The sequence below is a fragment of the Mytilus edulis genome, chromosome 10 (assembly GCF_963676685.1).
Source record: "Mytilus edulis chromosome 10, xbMytEdul2.2, whole genome shotgun sequence".
In the NCBI taxonomy this organism is placed as follows: Eukaryota; Metazoa; Mollusca; class Bivalvia; order Mytilida; family Mytilidae; genus Mytilus; species Mytilus edulis.
In genome coordinates this window covers 62,884,115-62,907,581 of record NC_092353.1, presented here as the reverse complement: position 1 = coordinate 62,907,581, position 23,467 = coordinate 62,884,115, and the positions used below count along the sequence as shown (strand labels likewise).

The following is a 23,467-nucleotide window of genomic DNA, read 5'->3' as shown; positions in this document are numbered from 1 at the left end:
TATTCCTTTATAGATCCAGAATTATTTTTTTCCTCTTGGGCCAAATAAAAATATATGTGTGGTTCTAGTTACCCTACCTACCCTAAATAAATGGTTCATTACAGTGCAACCTGTGTAGATACAATTGCACTAAATATGTAGGAAAAAACACTGGTTTAAAAAAAAAATATATGACCACAGAGGTTGAACCCTGAACGGTTGGGGCAAGCATGGACACAACATTCAAGCTGGATTCAGCTCTAAATTTGGATTGTGATTAAATAGTTGACACAGCATAGGTTTCTGACACAGAATGAATGTGGTCTAATGAACTTAAAATATTTTTTTTGCCTTTGAGCAATTCACTATGCTGTTGAATATTAATCCTCTCAAAAAAATGTTTGAAGAAATTTTCTTTTTATTTATGAAATCTGAAATGAGAAAAATTTAACCCCCCACCCCCATTTGTTTTCACATCCCCCTTTCCCTTTTTCCAAAACTGATCTCAATTCAAATTTCTAATGGAGTTTGCAACAATAACTACTCATTTAAATACATCATAAAATATTAAAATGTAAATAAAGTGCTTGTTATCACTGAATGGTAAAGATTGTTTTAATTTATCAGTTGGTAGAAAAAGTGAATATACATTGTATATTGTATAAAACAATGATTTAACTTGATTCAACTACTATTCTGGACAAAGAAAGATAACTCCAATTAAAATATTAATTATATATATTGTATAAAACAAAGATTTAAGTTGATTCAACTACTATTCTGGACAAAGAAAGATAACTCCAATTGAAATTGCAATTAGATATTTCTTGCTATTGCGCAATACTGAGTAATTGAAAATATTTGCTATTGCACAATACTGTGCAATTGAAGATTTCTTGCTATTGCGCAATACTGTGCAATTGAAAATTTCTTGCTATTGCACAATACTGTGCAATTGAAGATTTCTTGCTATTGCTGAATACTGTGCAATTGAAAATTTCTTGCTATTGCACAATACTTAATATAATAATTTTGGATCCTGATTTGAACCAACTTGAAAACTGGGCAAATAATCAAAAATCTAAGGACATGTTTAGATTCAGCATATCAAAAAAGCCAAAGAATTCAATTTTTGTTAAAATCAAACTTAGTTTAATTTTGGACCCTTTGGACTTTAATGTAGACCAATTTGATAACGGGACCAAAAATTAAGAATCTACTTACACAGTTAGATTTGGCATATCAAAGAACCCCAATTATTCAATTTTTGATGAAATCAAACAAAGTTTAATTTTGGACCCCGATTTGGACCAACTTGAAAACTGGGCCAATAATAAAAAATCTGAGTACATTTTTAGATTCAGCATATCAAAGAACCCCAAGGATTCAATTTTTGTTAAAATCAAACTAAGTTTAATTTTGGACCCTTTGCACCTTAATGTAGACCAATTTGAAAACGGGACCAAAAATTAAGAATCTACATACACAGTTAGATTCGGCATATCAAAGAACCCCAATTATTCAATTTTTGATGAAATCAAACAAAGTTCAATTTTGGACCCTTTGGGCCCCTTATTCTTAACTGTTGGGACCAAAACTCCCAAAATCAATCCCAACCTTCCTTTTATGGTCATAAACCTTGTGTTAAAATTTCATAGATTTCTATTTACTTATACTAAAGTTATTGTGCAAAAAACCAAGAATAATACTTATTTAGGCCCTTTTTTGGCCCCAAATTCCTAAAATGTTGGGACCAAAACTCCCAAAATCAACCCCAACCTTCCTTTTGTGGTCATAAACCTTGTGTTAAAATTTCATTGATTTCTATTCACTTTTACTAAAGTTAGAGTGCGAAAACTAAAAGTATTCGGACGACGACGACACAAGACGATGCAGGACGACGACGCCAACGTGATAGCAATATACGACGAAAAATTAAAATTTTTGCGATGGTATAAAAATAAGGAAGAGAAAGTTTCATAAAGGCAATAAAATTTAAATTAAAAAACTTTTTCTTTATCATGTCTTTGAAATATATTGGTTTATGGTACTCATTGAATTAGTCCCACTTGGTTCTTTTTATCAAAATGATTGTTATCTAACAAAATGTCTGTTAATGCTAAGTTTTCTCTTCAAGTATCATTGTTTTCTGTCTACTGTGTCATTTGTGCATATATATGTAGTTATTATCGAAAAATGCAGATTTTTGTCATATCTGGTCTGGTTCCGATCAGTAGTTTACACTAAAATATTCAATGGCCGCCGAAAGCAATAAAAAATACGAAAATAAACAATGTTTGACAAGAGATTGGAAATGAATATTGTGTTTTTAATGCAATTAAATGGATGAAACATAACTAAAGCCAATTATAATCACTCTCTAAAGAAAGTACAAAACTTATTAAGCTCATAATCAAAATGTTCACTCTCGATTTACAAAAAGTAATAGGAAGAGAAAGAAATTAATACTAATATTTTAAGTCATAAAAAGATACGACTCAACCTCTTCTTGAAAGAGAAAAATTGTATGTTTCTTTGACTTTTCATTTTGTAAACATATATTTCAATTTTTTTTATGTTTTTTTGACTACATTTTCTCCTTGTTGAAATTTACAATTGCAGACCACGTTGTATTAATCATGTCACAAGTGACAGCTTGGGGTATTCCTATCCAAACAGTTATCATCCAAAGGGCAATTAACACCTTTTTAATCACTCTAAATTGCTTCTATTGTCCGACTTGAAGGGATTAATTTACAGTTAAAGATGATGTATTTTTTTTATGATCATAAGCGGTAATTAGATAAAGTTTAAAATTTAGGACATGTTCTAAACGAGAAAAATAACATCCTGAAAATAACTAGAGGCTCTAAAGAGCCTGTGTCGCTCACCTTGGTCTATGTGAATATTAAACAAAGGAAGCAGATGGATTCATGACAAAATTGTGTTTTGGTGATGGTGATGTGTTTGTACGTCTTACTTTACTGAACATTCTTGCTGCTTACAGTTATCCATCTATAATGAACTTGGCCCAGTAGTTTCAGTGGAAAATGAAAATTGTTAAAAATTGACTATAAAGAACAATAAATCCTTAGGGGGTCAATTGACCATTTCAGTCATGTTGACTTATTTGCAAATCTTACTTTGCTGTACATTATTGCTGTTTAAAATTTATCTCTATCTATAATAATATTCAAGATAATAACCCAAAAACAGTAAAATTTCCTTAAAATTACCAATTTAGCGGCAGCAACCCAACAACGGGTTGTCCGATTCATCTGAAAATTTCAGGGCAGATAGATTTTGAACTGATAAACAATTTTACTCCATGTCAGATTTGCTCTAAATGCTTTGGGTTTTGAGTTATAAGCCAAAAACTGCATTTTACCCCATGTTCTATTTTTAGCCATGGCAACCATCTTGGTTTGATGGCCAGGTCACCGGACACATTTTTCAAACTAATAACCCAAAAGATGATTGTGGCCAAGTTCGGATTAATTTGGCCCAGTAGTTTCAGAGAACATTTTTGTAAAATATTACTAAGATTTACAAAAAATGGTTAAAAATTGACTATAAAGGGCAATAACTCCTAAAGGGGTCAGCTGACCATTTCAGTCATGTTGACTTATTTGTAAATCTTACTTTGCTGAACATTATTGCTCTTTACTGTTTATCTCTATCTATAATAATATTCAAGATAATAACCAAAAACAGCAAAATTTCCTTAAAATTACTTATTCAGGGGCAGCAACCCAACAACGGGTTATCCGATTCATCTGAAAATTTTAGGGCAGATAGATCTTCACCTGTTTAACATTTCCACCCCATGTCAGATTTGCTCTAAATGCTTTGGTTTTTGAGTTATAAGGTTATAAGCCAAAAACTGCATTTTACCCCTATGTTCTATTTTTAGCCATAGCGGCCATCTTGGATGGTTGGCAGGGTCACCGGACACATTTTTTAAACTAGATACCCCAATGATGATTATGGCCAAGTTTGGGCCAGGTGAGCTAAAAATGGTTAAAAATTGACTATAAAGGGCAATAACTCCTAAAGGGGTCAACTGACCATTTCGGTCATGTTGACTTATTTGTAAATCTTACTTTGCTGAACATTATTGCTGTTTACAGTTTATCTCTATCTATAATAATATTCAAGATAATAATCAAAAACAGCAAAATTTCCTTAAAATTACCAATTCAGGGGCAGCAACCCAACAACGGGTTGTCCAATTCATCTGAAAATTTCAGGGCAGATAGATCTTGACCTGATAAACAATTTTACCTCTGTCAGATTTGCTTTAAATGCATTGGATTTTGAGTTATAAGCCAAAAACTGCATTTCAGTTTATCAGTTTAATAATATTCAAGATAATAACCAAAAACAGCAAAATTTCCTTAAAATTACCAATTCAGGGGCAGCAACCCAACAACGGGTTGTCCAATTCATCTGGGCCAGGTGAGCTAAAAAAATCTACCATGATGTAAAATATCTGTCTTTATTTAAACTTGAATCTGACGTTCAGTAGTTGTGGTTTGCTGGTGTGGTTCATAAGTGTTTTCTGTGTCCTGATTTTTTTTATAGATTGGTTTTCCAATCCAAATGGTTTTACACTAGTCATTTCATAGCTTTCTGTTTTCGGGGTGAGCCATTGAAGGCTCTGTGTTGAAGACCAAACCTGACCTATAATGGTTTACTTTTATAAATTGTGACTTCGATGGAGAGTTGTCTCATTGGCAATCATACCACATCTTCTAATATTGAATGTTGAAAATATTTTTTTTATTTCAATCCCTCAATGAACTGCCCTTTTATTTATTGCAGCTGAAAAATGGTCAGTTGTTGTCAGTATGTCACAATTAACTTGAATACTTACACTTGTTTCTGTGTGTCCAGTGATGTCACAACTAAGTTGAATACTTACACTTGTTCTGGGTGTCCAGTGATGTCACAACTAACTTGAATACTTACACTTGTTTCTGGGTGTCCAGTGATGTCACAACTAAGTTGAATACTTACACTTGTTCTGGGTGTCCAGTGATGTCACAACTAACTTGAATACTTACACTTGTTCTGGGTGTCCAGTGATGTCACAACTAAGTTGGAATACTTACACTTGTTCTGGGTGTCCAGTGATGTCACAACTAACTTGAATACTTACACTTGTTCTGGGTGTCCAGTGATGTCACAACTAAGTTGGAATACTTACACTTGTTCTGGGTGTCCAGTGATGTCACAACTAAGTTGAATACTTACACTTGTTCTGGGTGTCCAGTGATGGCACAACTAAGTTGAATACTTACACTTGTTCTGGGTGTCCAGTGATGTCACAACTAACTTGAATACTTACACTTGTTCTGGGTGTCCAGTGATGTCACAACTAAGTTGAATACTTACACTTGTTCGGGGTGTCCAGTGATGTCACAACTAACTTGAATACTTACACTTGTTCTGGGTGTCCAGTGATGTCACAACTAAGTTGAATACTTACACTTGTTCTGGGTGTCCAGTGATGTCACAACTAAGTTGAATACTTACACTTGTTCTGGGTGTCCAGTGATGTCACAACTAACTTGAATACTTACACTTGTTCTGGGTGTCCAGTGATGTCACAACTAAGTTGGAATACTTACACTTGTTCTGGGTGTCCAGTGATGTCACAACTAACTTGAATACTTACACTTGTTCTGGGTGTCCAGTGATGTCACAACTAACTTGAATACTTACACTTGTTCTGGGTGTCCAGTGATGTCACAACTAAGTTGAATACTTACACTTGTTCTGGGTGTCCAGTGATGTCACAACTAAGTTGAATACTTACACTTGTTCTGGGTGTCCAGTGATGTCACAACTAAGTTGAATACTTACACTTGTTCTGGGTGTCCAGTGATGGCACAACTAAGTTGGAATACTTACACTTGTTCTGGGTGTCCAGTGATGTCACAACTAACTTGAATACTTACACTTGTTCTGGGTGTCCAGTGATGTCACAATTAACTTGAATACTTACACTTGTTCTGGGTGTCCAGTGATGTCACAACTAAGTTGAATACTTACACTTGTTCTGGGTGTCCAGTGATGTCACAACTAACTTGAATACTTACACTTGTTCTGGGTGTCCAGTGATGTCACAACTAAGTTGAATACTTACACTTGTTCGGGGTGTCCAGTGATGTCACAACTAACTTGAATACTTACACTTGTTCTGGGTGTCCAGTGATGTCACAACTAAGTTGAATACTTACACTTGTTCTGGGTGTCCAGTGATGTCACAACTAAGTTGAATACTTACACTTGTTCTGGGTGTCCAGTGATGTCACAACTAACTTGAATACTTACACTTGTTCTGGGTGTCCAGTGATGTCACAACTAAGTTGGAATACTTACACTTGTTCTGGGTGTCCAGTGATGTCACAACTAACTTGAATACTTACACTTGTTCTGGGTGTCCAGTGATGTCACAACTAACTTGAATACTTACACTTGTTCTGGGTGTCCAGTGATGTCACAACTAAGTTGAATACTTACACTTGTTCTGGGTGTCCAGTGATGTCACAACTAAGTTGAATACTTACACTTGTTCTGGGTGTCCAGTGATGTCACAACTAAGTTGAATACTTACACTTGTTCTGGGTGTCCAGTGATGTCACAACTAAGTTGAATACTTACACTTGTTCTGGGTGTCCAGTGATGGCACAACTAAGTTGGAATACTTACACTTGTTCTGGGTGTCCAGTGATGTCACAACTAAGTTGAATACTTACACTTGTTCTGGGTGTCCAGTGATGTCACAACTAAGTTGAATACTTACACTTGTTCTGGGTGTCCAGTGATGTCACAACTAACTTGAATACTTACACTTGTTCTGGGTGTCCAGTGATGTCACAACTAAGTTGGAATACTTACACTTGTTCTGGGTGTCCAGTGATGTCACAACTAACTTGAATACTTACACTTGTTCTGGGTGTCCAGTGATGTCACAACTAACTTGAATACTTACACTTGTTCTGGGTGTCCAGTGATGTCACAACTAAGTTGAATACTTACACTTGTTCTGGGTGTCCAGTGATGTCACAACTAAGTTGAATACTTACACTTGTTCTGGGTGTCCAGTGATGTCACAACTAAGTTGAATACTTACACTTGTTCTGGGTGTCCAGTGATGTCACAACTAAGTTGAATACTTACACTTGTTCTGGGTGTCCAGTGATGTCACAACTAAGTTGAATACTTACACTTGTTCTGGGTGTCCAGTGATGGCACAACTAAGTTGAATACTTACACTTGTTCTGGGTGTCCAGTGATGTCACAACTAACTTGAATACTTACACTTGTTTCTGTGTGTCCAGTGATGTCACAACTAAGTTGAATACTTACACTTGTTCTGGGTGTCCAGTGATGTCACAACTAACTTGAATACTTACACTTGTTCGGGGTGTCCAGTGATGTCACAACTAAGTTGAATACTTACACTTGTTCTGGGTGTCCAGTGATGTCACAACTAAGTTGGAATACTTACACTTGTTCTGGGTGTCCAGTGATGTCACAACTAAGTTGGAATACTTACACTTGTTTCTGTGTGTCCAGTGATGTCACAACAGTTGTACAATCCTCTGATACAGAGGCTAATAATTGAGGTCTAAAAAATAAAAATAATTGTGCTAATTTTTTGAACACTTTCTAAAAATAATCACATCATGAAAATAAAATTTATCCATGCAAGGCTTGTTTCTGCCTTTTCCAAGTCATACATGAAAACATGAACAAATCCATGTTTTGGTTTAGGACACTTAATTCAGATTTATTTTTCATAAATAGATGAACAACTTCATGACCTCTTAAAGAATCTGTGCAATTTTGGTTGAATTCCCATGCATGGCATGTCAGCCTTCCAGATTGAACATGAATATTTGTAACATGTATTTATTGAAGCATTCTGTAGAGAACTTTGTTCAAAACTCTGTACTCCTGGTCTTATCTTGAGTTTACTAATTTGAATACTTATTTGAACTAACTAAATAATTATAATACCTTTAGTGGATACTTAGGATTCATTACAATTTATTTCAATTCCAAATTTACAATTTTGTGTTATTTTTGCAATTGGAATTTTATTCTTCCAATGCTAGGGTTTAATATATTCTTTCATCAAATAGAAATCAAATAAAATCTAGACAACAAAACTTAAAAAATATGTGAAAAATTTAATTGCATACAGCCAATCAAAATGCCAATTTTTTTTTAATATATGAGTTTGAATTATAGATTACCTGTCACTACAGAATTCTAATTTATACACATCTCTTGTGTGTGGTGTAAATGATAAAGGAGTTCCAATTGAGGTCCGTGTGTCCTTAAAGACAATCTGCCCTGTGCTGCTACCAACAGCAAACATGTTCTTGGATTGTGGTTGCCATGCTAAGCTCCGTGGAGAATTTTCTAATGGGGAAGAATCTGTTGGAAAAAATGTGAAAGAAAAAACTTATTGATAAATACAACAATACTTCTTGACAGCAATACTATATCTTTATCCGGCAGATAGAGTTCAAATAAGAGCAAGCAACAACATTACCATGCAATTTCAGAATACATATGGTAAAATTTGTAAGGGTTCCGTGGAACCCAGTGTCTGGGCCAAAAACAATAGATGTATATGTCTGTTTAAGGTTACATGCTTAAAAAAACTAGGGTAGGTAGGTCGGTATTTCCATTTTATTTTATTTTTTGTGACATAATTTTGTGTCATGCAGTTTTGTCTTGTTGTGGTTCGAGTTGTTCATGGGCCGAGTTTACCTGAATTTAAATGATTGGATTATATCCCTTACTTATTGGTTGGACAAAAAATGGCCGCAAAGTAGTTACTTCATCACAAGAGTTGCCAATTTCCTTAAAACAGCTAACGTATTCACGATTGTGAACATTGGGATGTATCAGACAATTAATTATTATTGGCTACACTAACTTCACTTTTGACACCAGTTCAGTTTATTTTCACTTAACGTCGGAAATAAAAATGACTTAGGGTTGGCGCTCAAAATAGCGACGGTCAGGTAACTGACAGCAGGGAAAAAAAATAATGGTCGCCCAGTCGCAAATGGCGAACAGAAATTGACCTGGGCGATCTTTTTACTCAGTTGTGGTAGCCAGGGTGGCGAATTGAAAACAAGTTCTTGACTGACTGAAATCCCTTTTTGTAGTTACATTTTCAAAGCCCACGTGGTGTACAGAGAATGAAGGTCAAAAAAGAAAGTAGAGTATTGTCGACCACAATAAATAACATTTATAGTTAACTAGAGGCTGTGTCGCTCACCTTGGTCTATGTGCATATTAAACATGGACACAGATAAATTCATGACAAAATAGTGTTATGGTGATGGTGATGTGTATGTAGATCTTACTTTACTGACATTCTTGTTGCTACAATTATCTCTATCTATAATGAACTTGGTCCAGTAATTACAGTGGAAAATATTTTCTAAAAATTTACAAAAATTTATGAAAAATGTTAAAAATTTACTATTAAGGGCAATAACTCCTTAAGGGTTCAATTATTTTAGTCATGTTGACTTATTTGTAGATCTTATTTTTTACTGAACATTATTGCTGTATACAGTTTATCTCTATCTATAATAATATTCAAGATAATAACAAAAAACAGCAAAATTTCCTTAAAATTACCAATTCAGGACAGTAACCTAACAACGGGTTGTCCAATCCATGTGAAAACATCAGGGCAGATAGATCTTGACCTGATAAACAATTAAACCTCAGTCAGATTTGCTCTAAATGCTTTGGTTTTTGAGTTATAAGCCAAAACCTGCATTTAACCTCTATGTTCTATTTTACCTGCATTTAACCTCTATGTTCTATTTTACCTGCATTTAACCTCTATGTTCTATTTTACCTGCATTTAACCTCTATGTTCTATTTTTAGCCATGGTGGCCATCTTGGTTGGTTGGCCGGGTCAAAGGTCACATTTTGTAAACTAGATACCCTAATGATGATTGTCGCCAAGTTTGGTTTAATTTGGCCAAGTAGTTTCAGAGGAGAAGATTTTTGTAAAAGTTAACGACGACGGAGGCCAAGTGATGAAAAAAGTTCACTTGGCCCTTCAGGCAAGGTGAGCTAAAAAAATGACATTAAAAAAAAATGCCAAAATTGTCAGAAGAGCAACACTTTTTCTTGACATTTTGAAATTATTTTTTTTATAAAGACAGAGCAACATGTAATATGATGATATGTGCCATAGATTCTAAATTATATAACAACTATTATGTCTTAGTGATGATTTTAGGTACAAATGAAGCTTGTCTATTAAACAGTTTTGATACAGATATGTGTTGAAAAAAAAGTTGTGCCCTGTCAGGAGTGCAACACAAAAATTAGTACAACTAAGGAATCAAATGATTTTTAACAAGAATGTGTCCATAGTACACGGATGCCCAATCCGCACTATCAATTTCTTTGTTGAGTGGACCGTGAAAATGGGATAAAATCTCTAATTTGGCAAAAAAATTAGAAAGATCATGTCATAAGGAACATGTGTACTAAGTTTCAAATCGATTGGACTTCAACTTCTGAATCAAAAACTACCTTGACCAAAAACTTTAACCTGAAGCGGGACATACGGAAGGATGAACGAATGGACGGACAAACAAACCGACTGACGCACAGACCAGAAAACATAATGCCCATAAATGGGGCATAAAAATATGAATCACACCTAAACTTAAACAAAAGTCAATCCAGTAAAAAGGATGTGTCCTGAATTACTGAATATTTCATCAATGGAAAGCAGAAGAATATCAATAGTGATTCCAAGACTATTACCACATATTAAATATTGAAAAAAGTTTGATTATCTCCCCTTTAACAGGTAGGACAGATTATATATTTCTTTTCCTCAGGTAGAGTATTGTTAAATATCCATACAGCCTGTTTGTTAAGATAAGGTCAAGATTGGCTTACAAGACAAATAGACGGACAGGGTGATTTCTTTATCACACTAAAATTGGTTTGGAAAGTTGATACATATCTGTCATAAAATCATACTAGTTTTGTGCTGTAGATAAAATGATAAATAAATATTTTTTTGCTTCTGAGCATCTATACTATTAAACGAGAAGACCTCATTTTTGGTGTCGCTTCTCTTCTTTCCACAATAAATTAATCAACACGACTCTGTGTCCTATATGTACAGTGCATAGTCGCATTTGTCATCCATTCATATGATTATTCAGATTGAGTTATTTTGGTAGAAAAACGATAAAAAAAAGGCATCCGGATATTGTCCCGTCATTGGACGAAATTTTAAGTCAGATTATACTTCCGGTTTGCGTTTTTCTGTATACTTTGAACAAACAAATAGTACGAATAAAGTGTATTTTAATTCTGTTCAGAGTTTATTAAATGGAGAGGTTCTGTATACTATGTCAATTGACCACCATGGATCGATTACTTAACTAAGAATTGAAAGTAAATACACTTTATTTATATAGTAATATATAGATAAGCGCTAAATTATTCATGTGAACTTTTGATACCTTTTCTGAAATTCTCCATTCATTAAATATTTTACAAAATTCATTGATTACAAAAACTAGAGGCTCTAAAGAGCCTGTGTCGCTCACCTTGGTCTATGTGCATATTAAGCAAAGGACACAAATGGATTCATGACAATTTGTATTTTGGTGATGGTGATGTGTTTGAAGTTCTTACTTTACTGAATGTTCTTGCTTCTTACAATTATATCTATAATGAACTTTGCCCATTAGTAACAGAGAAAAATATTTGGTAAAAATTTACATAAATTTACCAAATCAATGAAAATTGTTAAAAATTGACTATAAAGGGCAATAACTCCTTAAGGGGTCAATTGACCATTTAGGTCATGTTGACTTATTTGTAGATCTTACTTTGATGAACATTACCACTGTGAACAGTTTATCGCTATCTATAATAGTAGTCAAGATAATAACCAAAAACAGCAAAATTTCTTTAAAAATTACCAATTGGAGGGCAGCAACCCAACAATTGGTTGTCCAATTCATTTGAATATTTCAGGGCAGATATATATTGACTTGATAAACAATTTAACTCCTTGTCAGATTTCCTCTAAATGATTTGGTTTCAGAGTTATAAGCAAAAAACTACATTTTACCCCTGTTCTATTTTTAGCCGTGGTGGCCATCTTGGTTGGATGGCCAGGTCATCGGACACATTTTTCAAACAAGGTACATCAAAGATGATTGTGGCCAAGTTTGGATTAATTTGGCCCAGTAGTTTCAGAGGAGAAGATTTTTGTAAACGATAACTAAGATTTACGAAAAATGGTTAAAAATTGACTATAAAGGGCAACAACTCCTAAAGGGGTCAATTGACCATTTCGGTCATGTTGACTTATTTGTAAATCTAACTTTGCCGAACATTATTGCTGTTTACAGTTTATCTCTATCTATAATATTATTCAAGATAATAACCAAAAACAGCAAAATTTCCTCAAAATTACCAATTAGGGGCAGCAACCCAACAACGGGTTGACCGATTCATCTGAAAATATCAGGGCAGATAGATCTTGACCTGATAAACATTTTTACCCCATGTCAGATTTCCTCTAAATGCTTTGGTTTTTGAGTTATAAGCCAAAAACTGCATTTTACCCCTATGTTCTATTTTAAGCCGTGGCGGCCATCTTGGTTGGTTGACCAGGTCACGCCACACATTTTTTAAACTAGATACCCCAATGATGATTGTGGCCAAGTTTGGTTCAATTTGGATTAGTAGTTTCAGAGGAGAAGATTTTTGTAACGACGACGGATGACAGACGACGGACAACGACGACGACGCCGGACGCAAAGTGATGGAAAAAGCTCACTTGGCCCTTTGGGCCAGGTGAGCTAAAAAAGATGTGGTATGATTGCCATGTTGAGACAACTCTCCACAAGAGACCAAAATGACACAGAATGGAAATTCTCCATTCATTAAATATTTTACAAAATTCATTGATTACCAAAAAAAAAAGATGTGGTATGATTGCCATGTTGAGACAACTCTCCACAAGAGACCAAAATGACACAGAAATTTACGACTATAGGTCACTGTACGGCCTTCAACAACGAGCAAAGCCCATACCGCATACTCAGCTTTAAAAGGCCCCGAAATGACGATGTAAAAAAATTCAAACGAGAAAACTAGCGGCCTTATTTATGTACAAACCAGATGCTCCGCAGGGCGCAGCTTTATACGACCGCAGAGGTTGAACCCTGAACGGTTGGGGCAAGTATGGACACAACATTAAAGCTGGATTCAGCTCTAAATTTGGATTGTGATTAAATAGTTGACACAGCATAGGTTTCTGACACAGAATGAATGTGGTCTAATGAACTTAAAAAAAATGTTTGCCTTTGAGCAATCACTATGCTGTTGAATATTAATCCTCTCAAAAAAATGTTTGAAGAAATTTTCTTTTTATTTATGAAATCTGAAATGAAAAAAATTGACCCTCCAATTTTTTTTTCACATCCCCCTTTCCCTTATTTCAAAACTGATCTCAATTCAAATTTCTAATGAAGTTTGCAACAATAACTACTCATTTAAATACATCATAAAATATTAAAATGTAAAAAAGTGCTTGTTATCACTGAATGGTAAAGATTGTTTTAATCTATCAATTGGTAGTAAAAGAGAATATACATTGTATATTGTATAAAACAATGATTTAAGTTGATTCAACTACTATTCTGGACAAAGAAAGATAACTCCAATTGAAATCCAATTGGAATTTCTTGCTATTGCACAATAGTGTGCAATTAGATATTTCTTGCTATTGTGCAATACTGTGCAATTGAAAATATTTGCTATTGCACAATACTGTGCAATTGAAGATTTCTTGCTATTGCACAATACTGTGCAATTGAAGATTTCTTGCTATTGCTGAATACTGTGCAATTGAAAATTTCTTGCTATTGCACAATACTTAATATAATAATTTGGACCAACTTGAAAACTGGGCCCATAATCAAAAATCTAAGTACATGTTTAGATTCAGCATATCAGCATATCAAAGAGGCCCAAGAATTCAATTTTTGTTAAAATCAAACTTAGTTTAATTTTGGACCCTTTGGACGTTAATCATTGTTAATGTAAACCAATTTTAAAACAGGACCAAAAATTAAGAATCTACATACACAGTTAGATTTGGCATATCAAAGAACCCCAATTATTCAATTTTTGATGAAATCAAACAAAGTTTAATTTTGGACCCCGATTTGGACCAACTTGAAAACTGGGCCAATAATAAAAAATCTAAGTACATTTTTAGATTCAGCATATCAAAGAACCCCAAGGATTCAATTTTTGTTAAAATCAAACTAAGTTTGATTTTGGACCCTTTGGACCTTAATGTAGACCAATTTGAAAACGGGACCAAAAATTAAGAATCTACATACACAGTTAGATTCGGCATATCAAAGAACCCCAATTATTCAATTTTTGATAAAATCAAACAAAGTTTAAATCTGGACCCTTTGGGCCCTTTATTCCTAAACTGTTGGGACCAAAACTCCCAAAATCAATACCAACCTTCCTTTTATGGTCATAAACCTTGTGTTTAAATTTCATATATTTCTATTTACTTATACTAAAGTTATGGTGCGAAAACCAAGAAAAATGCTTATTTGGGTCCCTTTTTGGCCCCTAATTCCTAAACTGTTGGGACCTAAACTCCCAAAATCAATACCAACCTTCCTTTTGTGGTCATAAACATTGTGTTTAAATTTCATTGATTTCTATTTACTTAAACTAAAGTTATTGTGCGAAAACCAAGAATAATGCTTATTTGGGCCCTTTTTTGGCCCCTAATTCCTAAACTGTTGGAACCAAAACTCCCAAAATCAATCCCAACCTTTCTTTTGTGGTCATAAACCTTATGTCAAAATTTCATAGATTTCTATTTACTTAAACTAAAGTTATAGTGCGAAAACCAAGAAAATGCTTATTTGGGCCCTTTTTGGCCCCTAATTCCTAAAATGTTGGGACTAAAACTCCCAAAATCAATCCCAACCTTACTTTTGTGGTCATAAACCTTGTGTTAAAATTTCATAGATTTCTATTCACTTTTACTAAAGTTAGAGTGCGAAAACGCCAACGTGATTTTTTCAAATTTTGCGGTCGTATAAAAAGGAACGAAAAACAAATATGTAACACACAAACAAACGACAACCACTGAACTACAGGCTCCTTACTTAAATGTTCATAACATACTAAATGTATGTTCATATTGAAATTGATGGAAAACCAAAAATTGGGAATTTTGGAAATGAAGGAGGAGGTATAAAACTTCTAACAACACTTAACATACTTTTAACTCCGCTCTGAATGCCCGCGATTTCACGGGTGTGTTCTAGTGTTTTTTATACTAAGAAACAAACCCAGTTTTCTCATTGAAATAATATTCAAAATGAATATAACCATCAGATGACTGAAATGTTTTGTTTGGTCTTTGAATATAAAGTCTTATCAGTTTCCAAAATGATTGTTATATTCAGGCCTAGGACACATGAAAATCAATTGTACTTTATAAACCTCAAATGTTTTTATGGAACTTGAATGGAACTTTATTTTGTATTAACAAGTCGTTAATTTGAAACATAAATGTATACATTCTCACTATGAAAAACCTTTTTGCAAAACTTCATGGATAATTGGCAAGTAATTGTGAAAAAGAATCTATGACTTTGAACAAATATGGGTCATATATTTATTTACTGGAGTGAGTCATTTCTTTTCTGGATATTTGTACTTCTTACTTAGAGTTTTATTTTTTTCTCTCTATCTGTTTGGTTTTGTTTCTGATGATTTGGTTATATATTTTATTTCCTAAAAACTTGTACCTAACAATGAGTGATTATTCATTTGGAAGAGATTGAAAATGTGTCTTGTTTTGAATAAAGTTACTATATTATTGCGAACCCAATCATACTTGACCACAGATTCACCTGATAGTTACTTCTTTCAATTTAGCAGATACATTTTTTACTCAGTGAGTGATAGATTTCTCTTAGAAAAAGAAATTTAAAGGTCCCAGTGAATAAACTACACACAGAACAATACCTGTTGTATTTGTTCAATCGGACAATAGAACTGCCAAAAGTTTAAATGGACAGGTAACTATCAGGTGAATCTGTGGTAAAGTATGATAGGATTTCGCAATAAAACAATCTTCTAGCAACATGCACCTACCTACAATAGAGGGTAAAAATTTTCGTTCTATAGGAAACATACCTACTACTGATGCAGGTCGAGGTTTCCGTGTGTCCCATAGTAATATTCTATTATCCTGAAAAAATGGTCTTGAAATAAGTTTTACAATGTAAAATACATCATACAAAAAAGTCCTGAAATCTAAATAATGTCAATAATTTATCTGCAATTTTCAACAAAAATTGTATTGTGATTCACATCAGCAAAATTTATCTCAAAATCAATATAGAAATAAAAATGCCTCTGTTTCTCAATGAAACTGCTTATAAGTAATTACAATTACAACTTTTATAACCAAACATTTACTAGGCAACAGGATTTTTGGCATCAATTCATAATTCATAGGAATGTTGTTTTTTTGACAATGACTAAACAAGACAAATATTAATATATCTGATTATTGCTTGCTCATCTTTAAAAAAACTTTTTTTGTTACGTAATAACTATCACCTTTAAACAATCCATACATCTATTATATAATTATTTAGTTCTAAATGACTCTTCAACATCTATCACAGATTCGTTTTTGTTGGTACTGTTTTAATAATGATCCTGGAAAAAGCTCTAGATGTTGTTCAAGGCAACACTTTCTAGATTAAGAACAATAACTGCCATATTATTCAATAGGTTTTCATTTCTCAACGATGATTTGAAATGATTTCATCATTATCAAATGTGCATTGCTCTTTGATCTTTAGTTATTATTAATTTGTTATCTTACTTGTGAACAAGACAGGAACATGGATGGTTCTAAAGGATGACATCTGACACATTCTACTATATCGTAATGCCCTAAAATTAACAAAATAAATAAAAAATAAATATCTTTCTATACTTCTGCCTCTTGATGAAATTGTGCATTGTACGTTTTACCTCTTGATGATTTTTTGGGCTGTTGGAATGCTGTCTCTTTGATGTACACTAACAGATCCTTTTATTCATAATAAATAGATTACGACCCTCAGCATTATCTGAATAAACGCAGGTGTGACATTTAAATATGATCAGCTTTAAATGAGAATCTGGTTTTTAGCATCATGTGAATACTTTTTTGTAAATTTTGTAAGGCCAAATAAAATAGTGTGTGGTTCCAGTTACATCTGAAAAAAAGTTAGGGTAGGTAGGTAGGTTTTTTTTTTACATTGAGTCTATGGGAGCATCATTTTGACTTTAACAGTGCTTAATGAAAAATGACAATATCTTTAGGGTAGGCTAATTTCAAGACAAACCAGGTGCTCCGCAGGGTGCAGCTTTATACGACCGCAGAGGTCGAACCCTGAACAGTTGGGGCAAGTATGGACAAAACATTCAAGCGTGATACAGCTCTGAATTTGGATTGTGATCAAATTTTTGACATTACATTTTTTTTTTTACACAAAACAAATGTCAAGATTTTACAAATCAATTAAAGATTTCTTCTTCAAACTTTTTAAATCTAAAATTAAATAGTTGACACAGCATAGGTTTCTGACCAGTGTTTTCCTTTTTTCACTAAGGTAAGGTGGGTGTTTTAAAAAAATAACTTGCAACCGGGTGGTTTTTTTTAAATGTCCAACCTTTTTTTTTATTATTATTGTGGGTGCACGCGGGGGTCACAAGACTAAAGATAAGTATAATATTCACATTTAATGGAGTTGAACAAACATAAATAGAAGTAGTCATGTTAATTGTCAAATATTCTTTGATTTTATTTTTTCAAAAATTTATCTCTTCTTTCATTTACAATTTTATGCATCAGCATGGATTTAACCCTTTCACCGATTGCTGCCCAGACAGAAACTACTCTGAGACGATGGCTTCCCTGGCTACTTTTACTCAAGTGAGAGATCTTCATAATAAATGTCAATAAAAACTTGTTTGTAGTTATTTGTTTATTTATTTCATTCACTAACACCAAGTTCACAGGTTTTTTTATGTTTTGATAATTTTTTCCTCATAAAATTTTCAAATTTTCAATTTTTCGGCATTATTTCAGTGAAATTCTCAAAATTCTGCTTATTGACCCCAAATCGTAATTTTTTTAACCCAAAATGGCAAAATTTTGAAAAAAATTATGAGGCTGTACAAATTCCTCACACTGAACGATGTCCATTCCAAGTGTTTTGAACATAAAACGACATTTTATGTCAAAAAAGTATACTGGTTTGGCTTAAATTCTTCCATATTCTTTCCAAAAAATTGTTCCCTCATTTCAAATTCTCGTAAATTCCGTAAATTTCCTCTGATTTTGACACGGTTTTCAACAAACTGAAGCGTCATGTTTACACTTTCATCCGGGTTATTCATCAAAGAAAGATAACTCATGTTTGCACTGTTTGAGCGGAAAATATAAAAGATGTATTCCGATCCCGGTAAAACGGGACTCGTCGTCAGCAGTCTGAAGCGTGAATCCCGGTAAACCGGGACTCATCGGCGAAAGGGTTATTAAGGCCTTTTGATCCAGGTTTCTGTCCTGTTTTTTGCTTTTGTGCCGTATTTTTGGCACACAGAACAGTAGTATCCTTCCTCTGTGACTATAATACATTTGAAGTCTTGCTCATATTTGTCTTCACTTGCCTGTCTTTTCCGTTGTTTGGTTGATTTTTGTTCAATTTCCACAACTTAAACATTACTATCATTTTTTTTTAACTTATTTGGTCTAGTATTTTCTTTATCATCACCGTCATCTGCCTTTCTTTTTCCCCCGATTGATAAATGAAAACATTGAAATTTGACAATTGGACGCCATCTTTGTTAATGAAAACAAGGCGGGATTAGTATTCAAATTTTAACGGTAAAGAACCGAAAAAAATCCGGATTTTGAAAAAAAAGGCCGACCACCTCCTAAAATCGAAAGGTGGTCGGCTTTCAAAAGAATGTGGTCGGCACACCCGGCTTAAATGCCGAATGGAAAACACTGCTGACACAGAATGAATGTGGTCTAATGAACTTAAAAGTTTTTTTTTTGCCTTTGAGCAATTCACTATGCTGTTGAATATTAATCCTCCCAAAAAAATGTTTGAAGAAATTTTCTTTTTATTTATGAAATCTGAAATGAGAAAAATTTAACCCCCCCCTTTTTTTCACATCCCTGCTTCCCTTTTTCCAAAACTGATATTAATTCAAATTTCTAATGGAGTTTGCAACAATAACTACTCTTTTAAATACATCATAAAATATTAAAATGTAAAATAAAGTGTTTGTTATCACTGAATGGTAAAGATTGGTTGGTAGTAAAAGTGAATATACATTGTTTATTGTATAAAACAATAAAAAAAACTTCATCAGCAACATTTTATATTGGCAAATTTCCAATGAAGTTATTTACATAAAGTTATAGGCAAATAAAAATAGAAAATGACATCATAGTCATGTCTGGCAAATGTCCAACATACATTATCTAAAAACATTATAGATAAGATAAGGAAAAAAAGCTTCATCAGCAACATTTTATATTGGCAAATTTCCAATGAAGTTATTTACATAAAGTTATTGGCAAATAAAAATAGAAAATGACATCATAGTCATATCTGGCAAATTTCCAACATATATTATCAACTACTATTCTATACAAAGAAAGATAACTCCAATTGAAAATTAATTGCTATTGCACAATATTGTGCAATTAGATATTTCTTGCTATTGTGCAATACTGTGCAATTCAAAATTTCTTGCTATTGCACAATACTTGATATGGAATCCTGATTTGGACCAACTTGAAAACTGGGCCCATAATCAAAAATCAAAGTACATATTTAGATAAAGCATATCAAATAAGCCCAAGAATTCAATTTTTGTTAAAATCAAACTTAGTTTAATTTTGGACCCTTTGGACCTTAATGTAGACCTTTGAAAACTGGACCAAAAATTAAGAATCTACATACACAGTTAGATTTGGCATATCAAAGAACCCCAATTATTCAATTTTTGATGAAAAACAAACAAAGTTTAATTTTGGACCCCAATTTGGACTAACTTGAAAACTAGGCCAATAATTAAAAATCTAAGTACATTTTTAGATTCAGCATATCAAAGAACCCCAAGGATTTAATTTTTGTTAAAATCAAACTAAGTTTAATTTTGGACCCTTTGGACCTTAATGTAGACCAATTTGAAAACGGGACCAAAAATTAAGAATCTACATACATAGTTAGATTCGGCATATCAAAGAACCCCAATTATTCAATTTTTGATGAAATCACACAAAGTTCAATTTTGGACCCTTTGGGCCCCTTATTCCTAAACTGTTAGGACCAAAACTCCCAAAATCAAACCCAACCTTCCTTTTATGGTCATAAACCTTGTGTTTAAATTTCATAGATTTCTATTTACTTATACTAAAGTTATGGTGCAAAAACCAAGAATAATGCTTATTTGGGCCCTTTTTTGGCCCTTAATTCCTAAACTGTTGGAACCAAAACTCCCAAAATCAATCCCAACCTTCCTTTTGTGGTCATAACCTTGTGTCAAAATTTCATAGATTTCTATTCACTTTTACTAAAGTTAGAGTGCGAAAACCAAGAAAATGCTTATTTGGGCCCTTTTTGGCCTCTAATTCCTAAAATGTTGGGACCAAAACTCCCAAAATCAATCCCAACCTTCCTTTGTGGTCATAAACCTTGTGTTAATATTTCATTGATTTCTATTCACTTTTACTAAAGTTAGAGTGCGAAAACTAAAAGTATTCGGACGACGACGACAACGACGACGACGCCAACGTGATAGCAATATACGACCAAAAAATTAAAATTTTTGCGGTCGTATAAAAAGTAGGGACGGTAGGGTCATTCGAGCCACACATATATTTTTATTTGGCCTAATGAATTAGTCAGAACATTAAAAATATCTGTCTATGTTACAATTTATGTGTTGCCAATAACAAAGGTGAAAACTTCTTAATGGTCCTAAAACCAATATTAATCATAAAAGCCTACTTTTCATTGCTATAAGAGGCTGCTTACCTCTAAATGAGTGAACTGATGAAAGTGTTTCTACATCCCAAACTTTGATACTGCAATAGAAAAACAATTTATTTTACTTGTATATAGTTTATACTCAAAATAAGCAATAGCATACATGTTTAAACCCCACCATATTTTTGCGCCTGTCCCAAGTCAGGAGCCTCTGGCCTTAGTAGTCCTTGTATAATTTTTAATTTTAGTTTCTTGTGTATATTTCGGAGTTTAGTATGACGTCCATTGTCACTGAACCAGTATACATTTTTGTTTAGGGGGCAGCTGAAGCATGCCTCCAGGTGCGGGAGTTTCTCCCTGCATTGAAGACCTATTGGTGGCCTTCTCCTTGGTCAGGTTGTTGTCTCTTCGACACATTCCCCATTTCCATTCTCAATTTCATTTTATATAAATATACATATTAACAACTTTTTGTGGAACTGTTCAACTTTATAGGTGTAATACCACCATTGATTTTCCCCTATTAGTCTTTGTTAAATTTGCACTTTTCAAAAAAATGTGCAGAATTTGTCTTTGTTTCAAATAAAAAAATACTTGGCATAATTAAAGTTTTATCCTGTCCAGTACTATAGAAAAAATTTCACATAACATTTCATTGATTATAAGAAAATAAACATCATTGGAAGTTAACCAATCAAATTTCTCCCCTTGTTCTATCTGTGTTCAAGGTTTAGTCACCATGTAATCTGAAGATTACAAAATATTCTATAGAAATCCCAAATAAAAAAATAATGGTGTTTTGAAATACCCAAGACAAATGTTTATGACACAGAAATTGTTTTACTGCAATAAAATGTAGGATTAATAATCTACAACTGTCAAATTCAAGGGAATATTTTTTCGACCTACTTTCGTATACAACCGGATGTGACGTACCATGATTTGGTGGTAATACACCTTTATTTATACTCAAATTAAGAAATTTTAAAATCCTTCAGTATTCATGTTAAAAATAAAGCTTATACTTAAGGAAACTTTAAAGCAAGGTTAAAATGTGCAATATTCAAGTAATGGAAAATAACCACATTGTTTTTGAAATGCAATGATACTTTTGGAAACAAATAGCTTTTCAGAACATACATATAAAATTGATGCATTTTTTAATTTGTGTTGTTATGAAGAATATTTTTTGATGTAAAGAACAATCTGTACAAGGCATGATATAATGCAACATTTTTAGTAATGTTCATTTTGATTGGTTTACACCATAAAGTTCACATGTTGTGTAAGAGATTAAAAATTGAATGATTTTCTCTTGCAATAAAATAAAGATAACAGTCAATGATAGTTTGCATTTAAAAATTTGTGGGTTCAAATTTTGTTTGATGTCACACAATACCCTATGACTGAGCACAGTAAATTTTCACCAGTAAACTCAATTTCTGACCATTAAATCTCTCTTTGAAGCCAACAAATATTCAAAAACATATTACTGTTATCTCCTTATGCTCCTAATTGACACAACTATATAGAGGTTTCTGTATTCCAATGTTTATACATACCATTTATCATATCCACATGATACAGCTCGTTTGTTGTCACATGACAGATGTACACTACTGATGATGTTATCATGTTCTAAGGAGGAATGAACGTGTACAAATGTGTGGTAATTTTCTATTAACTCCCAGATCTCTATACCACCTATAAAACAAATATTGTATCTTTGAGAATGTTAGTCTAGCAGATGGTTATTTCATCAGATCTCCAACATAATGAAAAATAAGGGTCTTTGGAATCTTTTGAAAGGCAGAATGGTCTCATGAAATGTTACATGTCATTCAGATATGCAAGTCTTTTCTTGTTGAAATGATGGCAACGTCTTTAACTCTGGTTTTATTTCAATTCTGTCTTAAAATGGGCATTAGCTACGATTTAGACAAAAATCTAAAATAAGCTTTTTTGCTTCAACTATTAAAAGTGGAATTTTGAAACAATATTTTGTTATAAGCAGACAGGTTGGACCTAATAAGTCGATAAAAAAACCCAAAATAATGTTCTTATACAGGTAAAAACAATAATTAGTACATTTTTCTTATTTTCCACTTGTAACATAAAATCCAACAGACCTAGAAAAATCCAATTGCACATGTTTGCTTTCTATTTAGATGTTAGTATATATGTATAGTTATATTATAAGTACAACCTGTATATTTAACATACTATATAACAAAGTATTAATTTTCCTGACCACCACGTCCTGAAGTGGTCAAGAAGACATTATTATTTTTCCAGGGGTTGACAGGATACACGTAATTGTTATAAATTTTAACTT

At 33.1% G+C, this 23,467-nt stretch overlaps 1 protein-coding gene across 2 annotated transcripts in view; it reads right to left on the bottom strand.

Moving 5' to 3' along the window:
* The window catches only part of LOC139492221 (methylosome protein WDR77-like), a 35,512-nt gene that overhangs the window by 1,295 nt on the left and 10,750 nt on the right, over window positions 1–23,467 (bottom strand). Inside the window, exons 3-8 of one of the 2 annotated variants that reach the window (XM_071280405.1) lie at window positions 22,695–22,836; window positions 21,181–21,230; window positions 16,962–17,032; window positions 16,220–16,316; window positions 8,250–8,433; window positions 7,547–7,618 (exon numbers count right to left, since the gene is read on the bottom strand). In XM_071280405.1, coding sequence (XP_071136506.1) covers window positions 7,547–7,618; window positions 8,250–8,433; window positions 16,220–16,316; window positions 16,962–17,032; window positions 21,181–21,230; window positions 22,695–22,836 — 616 coding nt within the window. The remainder of the gene's footprint in view (window positions 1–7,546; window positions 7,619–8,249; window positions 8,434–16,219; window positions 16,317–16,961; window positions 17,033–21,180; window positions 21,231–22,694; window positions 22,837–23,467) is intronic. The other variant, XM_071280406.1, reaches the window with a different exon arrangement.